The sequence below is a fragment of the Mustelus asterias genome, chromosome 15 (assembly GCF_964213995.1).
Source record: "Mustelus asterias chromosome 15, sMusAst1.hap1.1, whole genome shotgun sequence".
In the NCBI taxonomy this organism is placed as follows: domain Eukaryota; kingdom Metazoa; phylum Chordata; class Chondrichthyes; order Carcharhiniformes; family Triakidae; genus Mustelus; species Mustelus asterias.
The window spans coordinates 12,129,976-12,150,078 of NC_135815.1; the positions used below are offsets into that span (position 1 = coordinate 12,129,976).

Below are 20,103 nucleotides of genomic sequence, written 5' to 3' on the forward strand. Positions count from 1 at the left end.
CCCCATAACCCTTCAACCCATTACCAATTAAAAATCTGCCTAACTCCTCCTTAAATGTACTCACTGTCCCAGCATCCACCGCACTTTGGGGGAGCGAATTCCATAGATTCACAACCCTTTGGGAGAAGTAGTTTCTTCTCAACTCTGTTTTAAATTTGCTATCTCTTATCCTAAGGTCTATGACCTCTCATCCTAAAATGCCCCCCAAGAGGAAGCTTTCACTCCACGTCTACTTTATCCATACCTTTTATCATCTTGTATACCTCAATTCGATCTCCCTTCCTTCTTCTAAATTCCAGAGGGTACAGGCCTAAACAGTGTTCACACTATATCAGTAACTACTCCTGTGGGACAATTCCAGTCCTTTCATTTGTAACATCCATGCCTAATAATCCGGAAGAGTACGGATAATTATTTGCTCAGGGCTTGTCAACTATTTTAGGCCCTTGGCACCAGTTGGTGCAGCAATGTGCCAGCCATATCCGAGGCAAGGTTTTCCCTAAGTCTCTGCTGATCTGTTTCCTAGGGAGGTTTTGTGATGCAATGGCACCATCCCTACCTCTGGGCCAGAAGCTTTGGGTTCAAGTCCCATTCTGTGACTTGACCATGGAAAGTGCATTCATAACATAACCAAACAGGTTGATTATCTGCCTGTAAATCCTCTCATTTCACCTGATGGCCGGTGAGAAGAGTGGGAGAGTTCCCTGGTCAGTCATATTGCAGAAGAACCACTGCAGTACTTCAGCAAGCATGATCATGGACCAACCCAATGGATGTCCATCACAATGCCCTCTGAGGGTAAAGTGCCAGGAGGAGGAGCTGTATCCACACAGCGGGAAGATCTGGTGGTACAACTGTATAAAATAAACACATGGGGTCTTTGGTTTTATAAATAGGTGCAGGTACAACGGCAAAGTCAAATCTACACGAAGCATTGGTTCAAACATTGTGCCCAGTTTTAGGCTCTCTGCTTTGGGAAGGATGCCAAGGCTGTAGAGAAAGGATATCATCAAGGTGATACTCTCTGAGACTTCAGAGGCTCTGGTTCTGAGGAGAGAAGTGAAACTGAGGTTCTTTCATTCGAAAATTAAGAGGCAGTCGGGTGAAAATGTTGAAACTTGTGAAGAGTTTTAATGAATTCTCTCATTGGAGGGGTGATATTATTGCTTTCTATCATTCACAGTTTTTGATAGGAATACACAGGTGATTTATTGGTAAACTTTATATCAAACAGAATAAGCAAAACTATTAAGGCAGGTCACAGGGGCGAACAGCCTCTGGATCCCTAGCTCTACCTCAGCCTTCCACACTTGGCTGAATCTTTAACCCCCAGGTAGAAGATATAACCGGAGACTGACAGATTGATCCAATTCTCAATGTCACCTCATCTACCTGACAGCATCAAGATACAGGAGGTTCACCCACCAGGATGCTGGTGAGTCTACAGAGGGGGAAATGTTATAAGAATCAACACTGTGGTTACAAACAAAGAGTGTATCCAGCCCTGTAACTCAAATTCATCCAAAACCACTGTGAATCCCGTTTGGTGTAGGTTGTCCCAGCGACGACTCACAATGCAATTTAATAAATTGCATCAAGTTTGATTCTCTGTCTTTAACCTGCTGTTGGGCCAACGGTTACTGACAGTCTAACTTTGACCCAGTATTATCGACACATGAAACACACACACACACACCTGCATATAGGCATACACACATACAAACACACATACATACAACACACCTACACATGAATACACACATGTACACAGACACACATACACACACAACACACATACATACACGCACAAATACATACACACATATACATACGCACACAAATACACACACACATACATACACACACACATATACATACGCACACATACATAGACACACAAATACATACACACATACATATACAAATGGACACATACATACACACACAAATACATACACACACATACACACACACACACACAAATGTATACACACATACATATGCACACATACAAATACATACACACATACACACACATGCAAACAGGTGTATGGGCAGGCACACACGTAGTCACACACATAGGCAGACAGTGACTAGTTGGGTCCGTTCACATCTGTTCAAGTTCTGCTGGAGAGCTCGGCCTTGCATTCTGCCAGGATCTGTTGCAGGTTGCCAGTCAGGGAATGTTCTCTTCCGTGGGTCACCTTCAGAATGTCAAATGCCTGGCAGTGAAAGAATGAGCAAGTCAGCGTGACCCTCCATCGCTAGACACACAGCTCACTTGCAGTGCCCTTCTATCTCGCAGCCTGCGATACCTGCCTTTGTATAAGGTGACTGACAGATGAGTTGTACAAATTCCACCTTGTAATAGCAGTGTCTCGACAGCCATTTCCCTCTATCTGCCCGGAATCAGGCTGCCAGGGTTCAGCTCTACAGAAGCGTGTAATGTTATGCAAATTTATACCTTAACCGGCAAAACAGCAAGAATAACAGATAATAACCCGGCTGCTGCATTGCTAAACACCATATAATTTTTTTTCTGTGCGTATGATGAAAGAGAAGGGGATTGAACTATCCATTAGAACATGGCATTGCACAAATAACAGAACGGATGAAATAAATCCTAATTTGTTGTTATGCTAATGCCCTTCAGTTTAACAGAGTCCTATCCAAAGCAATTAACACCAGAATTCATTCTTCACACAGATGGAATAAGTGAAGGCGGATGAGAAAGGTGTAATGCTTCCATTACCTCAAAGACTCAGGTCACAAGGTACTCATCCAGATTCTAGAATTAAGGTCACTGGTTTGTGGTGTTTAAGATCAAACGCCACACTATTCAATCCATCACGCAAACCAGCCTCCCATCCATTGACTCTGTCTACGCTTCCCGCTGCCTCGGCAAAGCAGCCGGCATAATCAAGGACCCCCACGCACCCCGGACATTCTCTCTTCCACCTTCTTCCGTCGGGGAAAAAGATACAAAAGTCTGAGGTCACTAACCGACCGATTCAAGAACAGCTTCTTCCCTGCTGCTGCCGTCAGACTTTTGAATGGACCTCCCTCGCATTAAGTTGATCTTTCTCTACACTCTAGCTATGACTGTAACACCACATTCTGCAGTCTCTCGTTTCTTTCTCTATGAACGGTATGCTTTATCTGCAGAGCGCGCAAGAAATAATACTTGTCACTATATACTAATACATATGACAATAATAAATCAAATCAATCAAAATCAATTCGGGAATGTTTAACGTGTATTTTAGGGAGTTCATTCCGCAATTCCGTCCAATTCTAGTCATGGTCACTAATTGAACAACCCCATTAAATCGTCATTGTGTGGGATTCACGGATCTACACCAGCGTTTTTGGATCCAGCTTTGCAATTCTGACCATTTTTCTGTGAAAGCCGCAAATCAGTGACTGAGTCTTGAATTGTTAATTGTGGAAGTGTACCTCTGCTCCTCCGTCTCGTGGTCTAATATTAAGCAGAGATCATGTGGAATTGTTTGATTTTACTGTGATCTTATTCTACTCAGATCTTGGTTTCAATAATATTGGAATTTTTTTCAAATTTGAGAGGGATTATAGTGGAAAAGGGATCATATTGGAAAAATAAATTATATTAGAAAAAGAGATTACATTGGAAAAGGGATTATATTGGAAAAGGGATTATGTTGGAAAAGGGATTATATTGGAAAAAGCATTATATTGGAAAAGGGATTATATTGGGAAAAGGGGTTATATTGGAAAAGGGGTTATATTGGGAAAGGGGTTATATTGGAAAAGGGGTTATATTGGAAAAGGGGTTATATTGGGAAAAGGGACCATAAAATCACAGAATCCCTACAGTGCAGAAGGAGGCCATTTGGCCCATTGTGTCTGCACCAACCACAACACTACCCAGCCCCTATCCTCATAACCCCATGCATTTACCCTGCTAGTCCCCCGACACTAATTGTCAATTTAGCATGGCCAATCAACCACACCCGCACATCTTTGGATTGTGGGAGGAAACCAGAGCCCCCAGAGGAAACCCGCGCAGACACGAGGAGAATGTGCAAACTCCACACAGACAGTGATCCAAGCCAGGAACCGAACCTGGGTCCCTGTCACTGTGAGGCAGCAGTGCTAACCACTGTGCCACCGTGCTGCTCCAAAGCTGCCGCCCCATGTTGGGAAAAGGATTATATTGGGAAAAGGGGTTCATATTGGGCAGAGGGGTTTATATTGGGCAGAGGGGTTTATATTGGAAATAGGGGCTTATATTGGAATAGGGGTTTATATTGGAAGAGGGGTTTATATTGGAAGTGCGGTTTATATTGGGAGAAAGGGTTATATTGGGAAGAGGGGTTGTATTGGGAAGAGGGGTTTATATTGGGAAGAGGAGTTTATATTGGAAGATGGGTTTATATTGGGAAGAGGGGTTTATATTGGGAAGATCCACTGGAGCAAGCTGAGAGGGGTGATTGAAAAGCAGCAGTGCTGGTAAGAGATTAATTGGATTAATTGAATTGTTTATTTATTTAATTAGTCAGCTAGTGTGTGTATTTTTTTGGCCTTTACTTTAACAGCAGTTTTTCAAGTTTAAAGTGAAAACTAGAAGTGGGCAGCAAAGGAGTCTGGGAAGGGTTTTTATTTTAACTTTAAAAGTCAGTTACCTGGGTGGTTCCCCCTCAGTAGTAGTTTTTTTTCTCTCGGGCCCCTAGCCCTATAAATTGGTGCAGAGGAGATACCCGATCCTCTACACTGGTAGAGGATCCCACCCTTCCATCCTCCTCTAACCTAATTATAAGTGTGGGGAAGTTTTTTGTTTTCTTTTTTTTTCTTGCTGGTAATGGCTTCAGGGATGGCAGTTCAGGCAGTATGCTGCATCTCCTGTGGGATGTATGTGGTGAGGAAATCCAGTAGTGTTTCAGGAGATTTTAGTTGTAAGAAGTGCATTAGATTGCAGCTTCTGGAGGAGCGTGTAAAGGAGCTGGAGGGGGAGGTAGAGGAACTCCGCATAATTCGGGAGGCGGAGGTGGAAGTTGATAGGAGTTATAGAGAAATAGTAACTCCTAGAAATGAGGCTTGGGTCAATGCCAGGAGGAGGGGTAAGAAGCAATCGGGAAGACAATCCCCTGGGGCGGTTCCCCTCCATAATAGGTTTTCGGTGCTGGAGGCTACAGTTGAGGAGGAATCAACTGAGCATAGAGAGCAGATCTCTGGGGGTGAGCCGAGTGAGAAAGCTCAGGTGGTTAGGGGCTGTAAAAGACTGGGCCTTGTGATTGGGGACTCCACAATTAAGGGGACAGATAGGAGGGTCGGAACTAAAGGTAGGGACTCAGGGTTGGTGTGTTGCCTACCAGGGGCTGGGGTCCGGGATGTGTCTGACAGGGTATTCAGGACTCTTAGGGGGGAGGGAGATAAACCACAAGTTATTGTACATGTGGGGACACACGACATAGGGAGGATAGGGGAAGGGGATATTAGGCAGGGATTTATGGAGTTGGGGTGGAAACTAAAGGCCAAGACTGACAGAGTGGTTATCTCTGGACTCTTGCCTGTACCACGGGATAGTTTAGAGAGGAATAGGGAGAGGGAAGGTTTGAATTCATGGCTGAGGGGATGGTGCAGGAGGGAGGGGTTCAGGTACTTAAGCAATTGGGGCTCGTACTGGGGAAGGTGTGACCTCTATGAGAAGGATGGTCTACACCTTAATCAGAAGGGGACCAATATCCTGGGGGGTAAATTTGCTAAGGCCATGCAGGGAGGTTTAAACTGATTCGGGGGGGGGGAGGGATCCTGAGTAGTGGGGCTGAAAGTGAGGGATGCATGGATGGGGACTGCAATGCACGGCATTGCAGAGGTGGGGTGGAGCAGGGTTTGAAATGTGTATACTTCAATGCCAGGAGTATTCGCAATAAAGTGGGTGAACTTGCAGCGTGGATCAGTACCTGGGACTTCGATGTTGTGGCTATTTCAGAGACATGGATAGAGCAGGGGCAGGAATGGATGCTGCAGGTCCCGGGGTTCAAATGTTTTAGTCGAAGTAGGGAAGGAGGTAGAAGAGGGGGAGGGGTAGCATTATTGGTCAGAGATTGTATCACAGTGTCAGAGAGGAGGTTTGATGAGGACTTATCTGTTGAGGTAGTATGGGCGGAGATTAGAAATAGGAGAGGAGAGGTCACCCTGTTGGGAGTCTTTTATAGACCTCCTAAAAGTTCTAGAGAGGTTGAGGAAAGGATTGCGGAGTCAATCCTGCTTAGGAGTGAAAGTAATAGGGCAATTGTTATGGGGGATTTTAACTTGACTAATATTGACTGGAATTGTTATAGCTCTAGCTCGTTAGAGGGGTCAGTTTTTGTTCAAAGCGTGCAGGAAGGTTTTTTGACTCAGTATGTAGACAGGCCAACTAGAGGTGAGGCTATATTGGATCTGGTGCTGGGAAATGAGCCAGACCAGGTGCTAGACTTGGAAGTTGGTGTGCATTTTGGTGATAGTGACCACAATTCGGTTACGTTCACCTTAGTGATGGAAAGGGATAGGCATGAACCTCGGGCCAGTGGTTTTAGCTGGGGGAAGGGTAATTATGAGGCTATTAGGAGAGAATTAGGAAACATAGGTTGGACTAGGAGATTACAGGGACTGGGAACGTCCGACATGTGGAGTTTTTTCAAGGAGCAGCTACTGCGAGTCTGTGATAGGTATGTCCCTGTCAGGCAAGGAGGAATTGGTAGGGCTAGGGAACCGTGGTGCACCAAAAAAGTTTCTTTGTTGGTTAAAAAGAAAAAGGAGGCTTATGTTCGGATGAGACGTGAGCACTCGGGTAGTGCACTAGAAAGCTTTAGATTGGCTAAGAGGGAGTTGAAGAGCGAGCTTAGAAGGGCTAAAAGGGGACATGAGAAGACTTTGGCGGATAGGGTTAAAGAGAATCCTAAGGCGTTCTATAGGTATGTCAAGAACAGAAGGTTGGTTAGGGCAAGTTTAGGGCCAGTTATAGATGGCAGAGGGAAGTTATGTGTGGAACCGGAGGAGATTGGTGAAGCATTGAACCAATATTTCTCTTCGGTGTTCACGCAAGGGGACATGAATATAGCTGAGGAGGACACTGGGTTGCAAGGGAGTAGAATAGACAGTATTACAGTTGATAAGGAGGATGTGCAGGATATTCTGGAGGGTCTGAAAATAGATAAATCCCCTGGTCCGGATGGGATTTATCCAAGGATTCTCTGGGAGGCAAGAGTAGTGATTGCAGAGCCTCTGGCTCTGATCTTCAGGTCGTCGTTGGCCTCTGGTATAGTACCAGAAGATTGGAGGTTAGCGAATGTTGTCCCATTGTTTAAGAAGGGGAACAGAGACTTCCCCGGGAATTATAGACCGGTGAGTCTCACTTCTGTTGTCGGCAAGATGTTGGAAAAAATTATAAGGGATAGGATTTATAGTTATTTGGAGAGTAATGAATTGATAGGTGATAGTCAGCATGGTTTTGTGGCAGGTAGGTCGTGCCTTACTAACCTTATTGAGTTTTTTGAGAAAGTGACCAAGGAGGTGGATGGGGGCAAGGCAGTGGACGTGGTATATATGGATTTTAGTAAGGCGTTTGATAAGGTTCACCATGGTAGGCTTCTGCAGAAAATGCAGATGTATGGGATTGGGGGTGATCTAGGAAATTGGATCAGGAATTGGCTAGCGGATAGGAAACAGAGGGTGGTGGTTGATAGTAAATATTCATCATGGAGTGCGGTTACAAGTGGTGTACCTCAGGGATCTGTTTTGGGGCCACTGCTGTTTGTAATATTTATTAATGATCTGGATGAGGGTATAGTTGGGTGGATTAGCAAATTTGCTGATGACACCAAAGTCGGTGGTGTGGTAGACAGTGAGGAAGGGTGTCGTAGTTTGCAGGAAGACTTAGACAGGTTGCAAAGTTGGGCCGAGAGGTGGCGGATGGAGTTTAATGCGGAGAAGTGTGAGGTAATTCACTTTGGTAGGAATAACAGATGTGTTGAGTATAGGGCTAACGGGAGGACTTTGAATAGTGTGGAGGAGCAGAGGGATCTAGGTGTATGTGTGCATAGATCCCTGAAAGTTGGGAATCAAGTAGATAAGGTTGTTAAGAAGGCATATGGTGTCTTGGCGTTTATTGGTAGGGGGATTGAATTTAGGAGTCGTAGCGTTATGTTGCAACTGTACACAACTCTGGTGCGGCCGCACTTGGAGTACTGTGTGCAGTTCTGGTCCCCACATTACAGGAAGGATGTGGAGGCTTTGGAGAGGGTGCAGAGGAGGTTTACCAGGATGTTGCCTGGTATGGAGGGGAGATCCTATGAGGAGAGGCTGAGGGATTTGGGATTGTTTTCGCTGGAAAGGCGGCGGCTAAGAGGGGATCTTATTGAAACATATAAGATGATTAGAGGTTTAGATAGGGTGGATAGTGATAGCCTTTTTCCTCTGATGGAGAAATCCAGCACGAGGGGGCATGGCTTTAAATTGAGGGGGGGTAGTTATAGAACCGATGTCAGGGGTAGGTTCTTTACCCAGAGGGTGGTGAGGGATTGGAATGCCCTGCCAGCATCAGTAGTAAATGCGCCTAGTTTGGGGGCGTTTAAGAGATCCGTAGATAGGTTCATGGACGAAAAGAAATTGGTTTAGGTTGGAGGGTCACAGTTTTTTTTGTTTTTTTTTAACTGGTCGGTGCAACATCGTGGGCCGAAGGGCCTGTTCTGCGCTGTAATGTTCTAGGGTTTTATATTGGGAAGAGGGGTTATATTGGGAAGAGGGGTTTATATTGGAAAAGGGGTTTATATTGGGAAGAGGGGTTTATATTGGGAAGAGGGTTTTATATTGGAAGAGGGGTTATATTGGGAAGAGGGGTTTATATTGGAAAAGGGGTTTATATTGGGCAGAGGGGTTTATATTGGAAATAGGGGCTTATATTGGAATAGGGGTTTATATTGGAAGACGGATTTATATTGGAAGTGGGGTTTATATTGGGAGAAAGGGTTATATTGGGAAGAGGGGTTGTATTGGGAAGAGGGGTTTATATTGGGAAGAGGAGTTTATATTGGAAGATGGGTTTATATTGGGAAGAGGGGTTTATATTGGGAAGAGGGTTTTATATTGGGAAGAGGGGTTATATTGGGAAGAGGGGTTTATATTGGAAAAGGGGTTTATATTGGGAAGAGGGGTTTATATTGGGAAGAGGGTTTTATATTGGAAGAGGGGTTATATTGGGAAGAGGGGTTTATATTGGAAAAGGGGTTTATATTGGAAAAGGGATTTATATTGGAAAAGGGATTTATATTGGAAGAAGGTTTATATTGAGAAGAGGGGTTTATATTGAGAAGAGGGGTTTATATTGGAAGAGGGGTTTATATTGGGAAGAGGGGTTTATATTGGAAGAGGGGTTTATATTGGAAGAGGGGTTTGTATTGGGAAGAGGGGTTTATATTGGAAGAGGGGTTTATATTGGGAAGAGGGGTTTATATTGGGAAGAGGGGTTTATATTGGCAAAAGGGGTTATATTGGGAAGAGGGGTTATATTGGAAGAGTGGTTTATATTGGAAGAGGGGTTTATATTGGGAAGAGGGGTTTATATTGGGAAGAGGGGTTTATATTGGCAAAAGGGGTTATATTGGGAAGAGGGGTTATGTTGGAAGAGTGGTTTATATTGGAAGAAGTTTATAATGGAAGAAAGATAATGAAGGAACTAGAGTGAAAATTAGGGAAAATTCCTTCATCCAAAGGGTTGTTAAAATCCGTAATGAACTCGTGGAAAGGGTCTTGGGATCTGATTGTAAAGGAATTTCCAAAATGCAATGTAATATGAACTCAAAGAGAATTACTTTGTAGAGTTACAGAGAAACAGTTGGGCAGTGGGACTGCACTGCAGAATTCTCTCAAAGAGCTGTCACCAGTGGGCCGAATGGCCTCCTTCTGTGCTGTGAGATTCCACCATGTGAAAAGGACAAAGCTTATGCTTTGGATCAGAGAACTCTCCTCAAGCAAAGCGGATGAGCAAGGTGGGAATGCGGCAGAGGATTCTCGGACTCACTGACCTGCTTGAGTGTGTCCAGTGCTTCTCCCAGCCTCCCCTGATGATGTTGCAGCTTGCCCACTCTCATCAGCTGCACCCCTCTCACTGGATGAGCACCAGCGTAGTACAACCTGGAAGCAGATGCAAGGTACAGACCAGTTTCAGTGAGAGTGTGCTTCGGTACCGGACAACCTGTGGTAAACATCACACATAACATGATCCGGAGGCTGGCTCATTCATAAAAACCCAAACCACAAGGCAGGAAGAGGTGTGGTCAGCCCCACAGACCCAATTCTATCCCAGATTATTGCCCCCTTCCGTGGTGGCTCCCCAGGGATCAAACTGGGATGTTAGGCCTCTCTAGGAGACAGGCGAGCACCATGAGAGCTACCAGTATTTAATGCCATGATTGAAGGAACAGGTGATCTCAAATTGAGTCACAATGTCTGCCCTGGATATCTGCAGGGAAATTTGCACAAGTTCTGTTATGAGTAAGGTGTTTATTGTACTCTGAATGTAACTCTGCTTCCAGTCAGTGCTTCATAGCACAGGTCACATAGCTATGGCAAGTCAGGTAGGACCTTTAGTACATGACTGCATTTCAATCCAAACATATTCTGCCTGGGAAAGTCTCAGAATTTTTCTGGGGCAAAAACTTGGAACAAGAGTTATTCATGTCACACGAAGGGTACAGTTAATAAGAAAGTGATTTGTTCCCTGCTATCCTGGAAGCAGATTTTCCAAGGCGTTGCTTGGATACATTAAGGGACCAGCAACATAGTGCGAGTGGATCACCCTGTGATCCATCCTGCGACACAGCTGTGATGGTGGGGAGAGATGAGGTGCCCACATTCCCCACTTTGATTTCTGTTTCTATAGGATTTGGGGGGGGGGGGGAAGGTGGGATCAGGATATTGAATTTGATGATCAGCCATGATCATAATGAATGGCGGAGCAGGCTCGAAGGGCTGAATGGCCTCCTCCTGAAATTAAAAAATAAAGTAAAAGTTTATATATTAGTCACAAATAGGCTTATATTGACACTGCAATGAAATTACTGTGACAATCCCCTAGTCGCCACACTCCGGCGCCTGTTCGGGTACACTGAGGGAGAATTTAGCATGGCCAATGCATCTAACCTGCACGTCTTTCGGACTGTGGGAGGAAACCGGAGCACCCGGAGGAAACACACGCAGACACGGGGTGAACGTGCAGACTCCACACAGACAGTGACCCAAACCAGGAATCGAACCCGGGTCCCTGGCGCTGTGAGGCAGCAGTGCTAACCACTGTGCCACCGTGACCTTCCTCAGAGGCCGGTGTTCCTTCACCAGATTCCCTTTATTTACAAACTCTATTCCACTCCTCGAGTGTTTCAGGTACAAAGACAGAATCCGGAGTGTCAGTGGAGCTGATACTCCCAGATTTATATACAGGTGAGGCTCCATAATTGGGCAGGCAATTATGACATTAATCAGGGAGCTCATACTCTAAGAGGCCTCGTTGGAGTTATTACAACTCCTGCTCTTATTTTCTACGTTTCTATGTTTTCCAGAGTATAGGTTGGAGCTGTATTTCCTGTTATTTTGATCTTCCCTTCTTCAAACTGTTATCATCTGCCCCTCTGCTTTGGGATCGTGGGCATTCATAGCTCAAGGGTTGGCTCTGAACCAATGGGTTCAAATCTGACTCCAGGCGATTGCCAAGGGCGCATGCCTAAAACAAGTCTTCTCCTCGGGGTGGACGCAGAGTAGGATAGCTTTCCTCTGTGCCTTGTGCAATTCTTACCCCTCAACCGCCATCACCAGACACACAAATTCTGATCATTTGTCACGTTGTTGTTTGTGGAACCATACAGTGTGCAAAGCGGCTGCCACATTTCTGATATTAGAACTGTGATACACTTCAAAAAAGGACTTCAGTGTCTGTATAGGGAGCTTGAGGATGTCCCTGAGGCTACGAAAGACCCTATACAATTGTGAGTTCATTATTTTTTTTAAATCCTGGAAAAGCAGCCTCGATAAATTCATCTAATGTGAAAGCACTTTTGCGTGGATAGTTTATGCCTCTGTTCCCACTGTGTGTTGTTTCCCCCAGTCTTTTCTGAGCTCAATAATAACTTTTAGGTAACTGCCTCACGGTGTGCATGTATAAGTGTGTGAAAGGTCTTTAATAGCAAGATATCCCATGACTAGCCAGCAGAAGAAGCAACGGCGACATGAGGAGAACATTTTTCACACAGCGACTTGTTAGGAACTGGAATGCACTGCCTGAGAGTCTGGTCCAATTAAATCATAGAATCCCGACTGTACAGAAGGAGACCATTCAGCCCATTGAGTCTGCACCAAACACAATCCCACCCAGGCCCTATCCCCATAACCCCACGCATTTATCCTAGTTAGTCCCTCTGAACTAAGGGACAATTTAGCATTGCCAATCCACCTAACCCACGCATCTTTAGACTGTGGGAGGAAGCCGGAGCACCCGGAGGAAACCCACGCAGACACGGCGAGAATGTGCAAACGCCACACAGACAGTGACCCGAGGCTGGGAATCGAACCTGGATCCCTGGTGCTGTGAAGCAGCAGTGCTTACCACTGTGCCACCGTGCTACCCTACTGAGGCTTTCGAAAGGGAATTAGACTGTTACCCGAAAAGGAAGAATGCGCGGTGCTCCGGGGAAGGAAGCAGGGGAGCGACACGAGGTGAATTGCTCCTTCGGAGAGCAGGGGACAGAAATAACGGGCGAAATGGTCTCCTTCTGTGCTGTAACCATTCTGTCTGCAATTTCACCCGAGACACAGAATGGGCTAAAAATTGATAAAGAGGAACTATTAGACAAACTGGCTCTCTCGATAAGTCACCAGGACCAGGTGAGATGCCTCTGAGGATACTGAGGGAAGTGAGGGTGGAAATTGTGGAAGCCCTGGCCATGAGCTTCCGATTGTCCTGGGATGGTGCCAGAGGACTAGGGAAATGCCACACCCTTGTTCAAGAGGGGAATGGGCAAAACCAGTGAAAAAGGTGGGGTGGACGGGGGGGGGGGGGGGGGGGGGTGGGGTTGCGGGTGGGGTAGATGGTAAATAAATCTCAAAGGCATCTTGGGAAATCAGGGGCTGATGGGAAATGGAACCTCTACTTGGGTTGACAAACATATTCCCCAGCAACCTGCTGTCTAAACTTCATCAACACCTCCAGTCCCTCCCGCAGCTGGGAAGGAGTGACCGCATGGAGATAAACTGCCTTCCAAACAGAACAAACAATCCCCTTTCCTCCGTAAGCGACTGCCTTGTGAAAACAAAATCTATCTGGTTTGATTTGATTGGATTTATTATTGTCATGTGTATTAGTATGCAGTGAAAAGTATTGTTTCTTGCGCGCTATTTAGACAAAGCATACCGTTCATAGAGAAGGAAACAAGAGGGTGCAGAATGTAGTGTTACAGTCATAGCTAGGGTGTAGAGAAAGATCAACTTAATGCAAGATAGGTCCATTCAAAAGTCTGATGGCAGCGGGGAAGAAGCTGTTCTTGAGTCGGTTGGTACGTGACCTCAGACTTTTGTTATCTTTTTCCCGGCGGAAGAACAAAGAACAAAGAAAATTACAGCACAAGAACAGCCCCTTCAGCCCTCCAAGCCTGCACCGACCATGCTGCCCAACCTAACTAAAACCCCCTACCCTTCTGGGGACCATATCCCTCTATTCCCATCCTATTCATGTATTTGTCAAGACGCCCCTTAAAAGTCACTACCGTATCCGCTTCCACTACCTCCCCCGGCAGCGAGTTCCAGGCACCCACCACCCTCAGTGTAAAAAAACTTGCCTCGTACATCTCCTTTAAACCTTGCCCCAAAGGTGGAAGAAGGTGGAAGAGAGAATGTCCGGGGTGCATGGGATCCTTAATTATGCTGGCTGCTTTTCCGAGGCAGCGGGAAGTGTGGACAGAGTCAATGGATGGGAGGTTGGTTTCTGAAAATCATAAAGTGCGTGTCAGAATCGGCAAGTTTGCCTATATTCCCACATGTCTTTTCAAGGACACTCGGGAGTTAGCCTCTCACTGCTGACAGCAAGTGGATGTTCTCTTTGATAGTTCGTGACAGCAAGTGAATGGAAACACTCGAGACGTTTCATGTAGAGTGGCTGATTGCCAGCAGAGAAAGATCAAAGGCTCCCCCCCCCTGCAGAACACTGCAGTGATTCCAGTATGGAAACTCCGACAGAATCAGGATGGCTTTCGCAACGTCCAGTAAAACATTACTGCATTCGGCATTGCTGCACTGCTGCAGTGATACACAGTGACGCTCAGCGCTCTCGGAATATGGTCTTCAGATTCAGGAGACTGATCCATGGAAGTTTCAACTGACCAGAGTGGTCAATGGGATGGAGAATTGTGGCTACAGTCTGACTGGGTAAACTGGATAGACCCGGACTACAATCAGATTGGATAAATTGGATAGACTTGGGCTACAGTCAGACTGGGTAAACTGGATGGACCCGGGCTACAGTCAGACTGGGTAAACTGGATAGACCCAGGCTACAGTCAGACTGGATAAACTGGACAGATCCACACTACAGTCAGACTGGATAAACTGGATAGACCCGGGCTACAATCAGACTGGGTAAACTGGATAGACCAGGGCTACAGTCAGACTGGGTAAACTGGATAGACCCGGGCTACAGTCAGACTGGATAAACTGGACAGATCCATGCTACAGTCAGACTGGGTAAACTGGATAGACCCAGACTACAGTCAGATTGGATAATCTGGATAGACCCAGGCTACAGTCAGACTGGGTAAACTGGATAGACCCGGGCTACAATCAGACTGGGTAAACTGGATAGTCCCTGGGAGTGGCAGCTCAGATTTTTGTGTTCAAATCACTGGAGTGATTCAAAGACCCAAAACCTTCTGACTTACAAGATGGATAGGGAGCAGCTGTTCCCCTTAGTTGAAGGGTCAGTTACAAGGGGACACAAGTTAAAAGTGAGGGGTGGGAGGTCTAGGGGGGGGTTTTGAGGAAGAACCTTTTTACCCAGAGGGTGGTGACTGTCTGGAATGCGCTGCCTGGGAGGGTGGTGGAGGTGGGATACCTCACATCCTTTACAAAGTACCTGGATGAGTACTTGGCGCGCCAGAACATTCAAGGCTATGGGTCAAGTGCTGGCAAGTGGGATTAGGTGGGCAGGTCAGGGCATTTCAGTGCAGACTCGATGGGCCAAAGGGCCTCTTCTGCACTGTAGGATTCTGTGATTCATGGATGTGAGAGGTATCCACTGACCATGATTTACATCCTGAATGCATGTTCTTTTCTTGTTAAACAGTGATGCTTACCTCCTGATGAATCGAGAGAACTAAACAATAACTCACCAAGGACAGAGCACCCCACCGAATAACTCACACTTAACACCTCCTTAATTGGAGATATTGCTGTCATGAGGTATTGGCACAGCTTCTAATTCCGTGTTAGCCGGGGATCTGGCATTTATCAAATTTTTTTTTTGGTGTGTTAATTCTTGTTGAACATGAAGACTATCAGAATATTTTCACACTTGTTATCCTTTAGCAGCACATCTGTACCTTGCTGCCAGAGGCTACACTGTCTCATGCACTCACTCTGGTGTGAAGTCCGAATGGACCAGGGGTGCCTTTCCATTCCTGACCTCCGGTGGGCCTTGTACGTTCGTACCCATTGGCTTCGAACCACCCGCTCCATCTGACACATGTTGGTGAACAGAATGTGGGCCACTTCTCTCAAAAGGCCACCACTGACAAGGCAATCAAACACTGGGTCACAGAATCCCTGATGCGGAGATGCCGGCGTTGGACTGGGGTAAGCACAGTAAGAAGTCTCACAACACCAGGCTAAAGTCCAACAGGTTTATTTGGTAGCAAATACCATAAGCTTTCGGAGCGCTGCTCCTTCATCAGATGGGGTGGAAATGTGCTCTCAAACAGTGCACAGAGACACAACATCAAGTTACAGAATACTAATTAGAATGCGAATCTCTACAGCCAGCCGGGTCTTAAAGGTACAGACAATGTGGGTGGAGGGAGCATCAAACAGTTTAATCTGTGTTTAACGCTCCCTCCACCCACATTGTCTGTACCTTTAAGACCTGGCTGGCTGTAGGGATTCGCATTCTAATCAGTATTCTGTAACTTGATTTTGTGCACTGTTTGAGAGCACATTTCCACCCCATCTGATGAAGGAGCAGCGCTCCGAAAGCTTATGGTATTTGCTACCAAATAAACCTGTTGGACTTTAACCTGGTGTTGTGAGACTTCTTACTGTGTTCACAGAATCCCTACAGTGCAGAGGAGACCATTTGGCCCATCGTGTCTGCACTGACTCTCTAGCAGAACCATCTTACCCAGGCCCTCTGCCCTGTCCTATCCCTGCAACCGCACCCATTAACAATGGCCAAACCTGTACACTAAGGGACAATTTACCAATCGATCTAACCTGCACATCTTTGGAGTGTGGGAGGAAACTGGAGCCCCCGGAGGAAACCCATGCAGACACGGGGAGAAAGTGCAAACTCCACACCGACAGTGACCCGAGTTTGGAATCGAACCCGGGTCCCTGGTGCTGTGAGGCAACACTGCTAACCACTGCACCACCGTGTCACCCATCTGGATCAGCTATGCCAGTTCAACTTTCTATAAACTGTAGCAGTGAGCAGTTGACAGCAAAAGCTTCCGAACATACAAATTGAGAGGAGTTGGCCATTCGGCCCCTCAAGCTTGCTCCATCAGATCAGACGGTGATCTCAGTTCCATTTTCCTGTCTATCCCCAAGATTCTTTGATTCCCTTGTCAATCAAGAATCTACCTCAGTTTATCAGCCTTCTAAAATATTCAAGAACCTCCACAAGTCAACAGAAGTCCCAGTGTACAGAACAGTTGTCATCACCACACACTCCTGTACTGCACTGAACCCTGGACTGTGTATCAGAGACATGTCAGGGGGCCAGATAAATTCCACCAGCAATGCCTCCACCACATCCTCCAGCTTCAATGGGACGGCTGTCAGACAAATGCCCTGTCCTTCTTGAAGGTAGCTCCACATTCACTCAGGTAAAATTCCTGCAGGATCAACAATGGTGGATTGGACTCTGTGGGTGGGATTCTCTGGCTGTTAATGCCAGCGGGAATCCCTATTCCCGCCAGCAGCGTACCCTCACCCGCAGGTTTTTCCGGCAGCATGGAGGTGGCTTCAATAGGAACTCCCATTGGCTGCGGCGGGACCTGAGAAACCTGCTGCCCGCAGACGGTGCATTGCCTTCCGCCACCAAGAAACATGCGGCTGGGAGGTCGGAGAATCCCATCCTGTGTCTAAATGGCTGAAGAGCGTCTCCCTCGCCAGATCCTGTTTCCTCATCTGTCAAATGGCCAGTGTTCCCGGGAGGGTAAAGAAAATGGTACAAAGACACTCTGAAGCTCTCCTTGAAGTGCAGCAGCGTTGAAATCAATGACTTGGAGGAGCTTCTACCCATCGTTCAAAATGGTGACAACCTGTCCATCAAACTACTTTGAGTCCAAATGCCTTCCTGATGAGGCAGAGCGGCGGCAGAGGAGGAAAGAAAAGGAAGTGCAAACTGCTCTCCAGATCCCACTACCATTGAAACATACAATCCCTACAGTGCAGAAAGAGGCCATCCGGCCCATTGAGTCCAGACTGACTCTCCTAGAGAAAAATCACACCCAGGCCCTCTCCTCCGCACTATCCCCATAACCTCACACATTTAGCATGGCTAATCCCTCTAGCCTACACATCTTTGGACACTAAGGGGAAATTTATCATGGCCAATCCACCCAACGTGCATATCTTTGAAGTCTCACAACACCAGGTTAAGGTCCAACAGGTTTATTTGGAATCACGGGCTTTCGGAGCGCTGCTCCTTCCTCAGGTGAGTGGCAGTGAAGGGGCAGCGCTCCGAAAGCTCGTGATTCCAAATAAACCGGTTGGACTGTAACCTGGGTGTTGTGAGACTTCTCACTGTGCCCACTGCCAGCATCTCCACCTCATTGCACATCTTTGGAATGTGGGAGGAAACCGGAGCACCTGGAGGAAACCCACACAGACACGGGGAGAAGGTGCAAACTCCACAGTCACCCAAGGCCAGAATCGAACCCGGGTCCCTGGCGCTTGGAGGCAGCAGTGCTAACCACTGTGCCGCCCACAACCTGGTGGCACATTCCACAACCATGTGTCCCAAGATCTGCGGAATGAGAATCGGCCTGTTCAGTCACATGATGACCCACGGCAGAGACCCGTGACCCTGACGTCATCCCTGGGTCGAGGGTCAGCCGGGGGGTGACAATGATGATTCAGATGGCACCTGGGCAACTTACAGAGAGGAGGGGGTGGTGAGGTGCTTAAACAACTGGCCTGTCTCACACGCATCGACCATGATGCACAATCTCATATTCGAGACGTTCTAGGCCATAGGATGCGATCATTAAGACCTCACCGAGCCACTTATTTCTGAGTGCGATGCAAGCTGCTCGGAACAAAAAAGTAACTGCAGGATTCCGCCATCACTCAGATTATTTCTAGGATCCTGGGTACCCGCACCGAGCATTCAGATGCAAGAGTTGCCATGGAAACAGGATGCGATCTTCAGCCAGCACGCTCTGTGAAATCTTTCTTTAAGTTGGCTGACACCCAGAGAGAGAGAGAGAGAGTGCGTCAATCAGGTCAGGAATGTGGTGGTGATTTACAATTAATCGCGGTTGGCTGCTTTGCATTGTACTGAGGAATTGAGGTTAATTTACAGGACAGGAGTGCGTGCTGCATCCTTCCATGAGCGCACTCGCCCTCATTCCCCTGGTACAGGGTGCCTCACATTTATTATCTTGCGTTTGTGAATTATTTACTGGAGGAAGATTAGGGTTTCCTCAGGGCGTCGCTGCCACAGTGTGTGATGGGTTTACTGATATTTGTCACCGCTGAATTAGCAGGGGGACATTCTCAGGATTCACGAGAGCCATTCTGAACAGCCCGTCACCTGGCGGGCCGTAATGTCTCGTCTGTTTGAACCCGTAACCATTCAAACTTGGCAACTGGTCATCAGGAATTCTCATTTTCAACCCCCGCACACCTCAAATCCAAAAGGGAGTTGGCGAAACCTGATAATTACTTACATTTTCTCACTGGATAGAAACATAAAAAAATAAGGAGCAGGAAGAGGCCATTTGGCCCCTCGAGCTCGCTCTGTCATTCACTGTGATCATGGCTGATCCTCTGTCTCAAAGTCACACACCCGCTCTCTCCCCGCAATGGGCGGCGCGGTGGCACAGTGGTTCGCACTGCTGCCCCACAACGTCAGGGACCTGGGTTTGATTCCCGGCTTGGGTCACTGTTTGTGTGGAGTTTGCACGTTCTCTACGTGTCTGTCTGGGTTTCCTCCGGGTGCTCCAGTTTCCCCACAGTCTGAAAGACGTGCTGGTTAGGTGCATTGACTCGAACAGGCGCTGGAGTGTGGCAACTAGAGGAATTTCACTGTAACTTCAGTGCAGTGTTAATGTAAGCCTTACTTGTGACTAATAAATTAACTTTAACTTTTTAACAAACCCATCAACATCGTTAATGTATAGATCACGGTAGCACGGTGGTTAACACTGCTGCTCCACAGCGCCGGGGACGAGGGTTCGATTCCAGGCTTGGGTCACTGTCTGTGTGGAGTTTGCACGTTCTCCCCGTGTCTGCGTGGGTTTCCTCCGGGCGTTCCGGTTTCCTCCCACACTAAAAAGATGTGCGGGTTAGGTGGAATGGCCATACTGAATTGTCCCTTAGTGTCAGGGGGACTAGCTAGGGTAAATGCATGGGGTTATGGGGATAGTGCCTGGGTGGGATTGTGGTCAGTGCAGACTCGATGGGCCGAATGGCCTTGACTCTATGATCATCAATTCCGACAACCGACCAGATTAAGAACATCATGTATAATCTAGTTTCAAACAAATTAGAAGAGATATTGACTCTTCATGTATATACATTAAGCTATAAAATACATTATATATATTAATTTTCTCTGCATCAAATTAGTTATTCCATTCCTTTTATTATAGAATAGAATCA

At 46.7% G+C, this 20,103-nt stretch overlaps 1 protein-coding gene across 3 annotated transcripts in view; it reads right to left on the bottom strand.

Moving 5' to 3' along the window:
* Nucleotides 1-1,104: 1,104 nt before the first annotated feature.
* The window catches only part of smyd3 (SET and MYND domain containing 3), a 738,112-nt gene continuing 719,113 nt past the window's right edge, over nucleotides 1,105-20,103 (bottom strand). For 2 of the 3 annotated variants that reach the window (XM_078229519.1, XM_078229520.1), the window contains exons 11-12: nucleotides 10,044-10,152; nucleotides 1,105-2,222 (exon numbers count right to left, since the gene is read on the bottom strand). In XM_078229519.1, the coding sequence (XP_078085645.1) occupies nucleotides 2,118-2,222; nucleotides 10,044-10,152 (214 nt within the window). In that variant the 3' untranslated portion in view covers nucleotides 1,105-2,117. The remainder of the gene's footprint in view (nucleotides 2,223-10,043; nucleotides 10,153-20,103) is intronic. The other variant, XM_078229518.1, reaches the window with a different exon arrangement.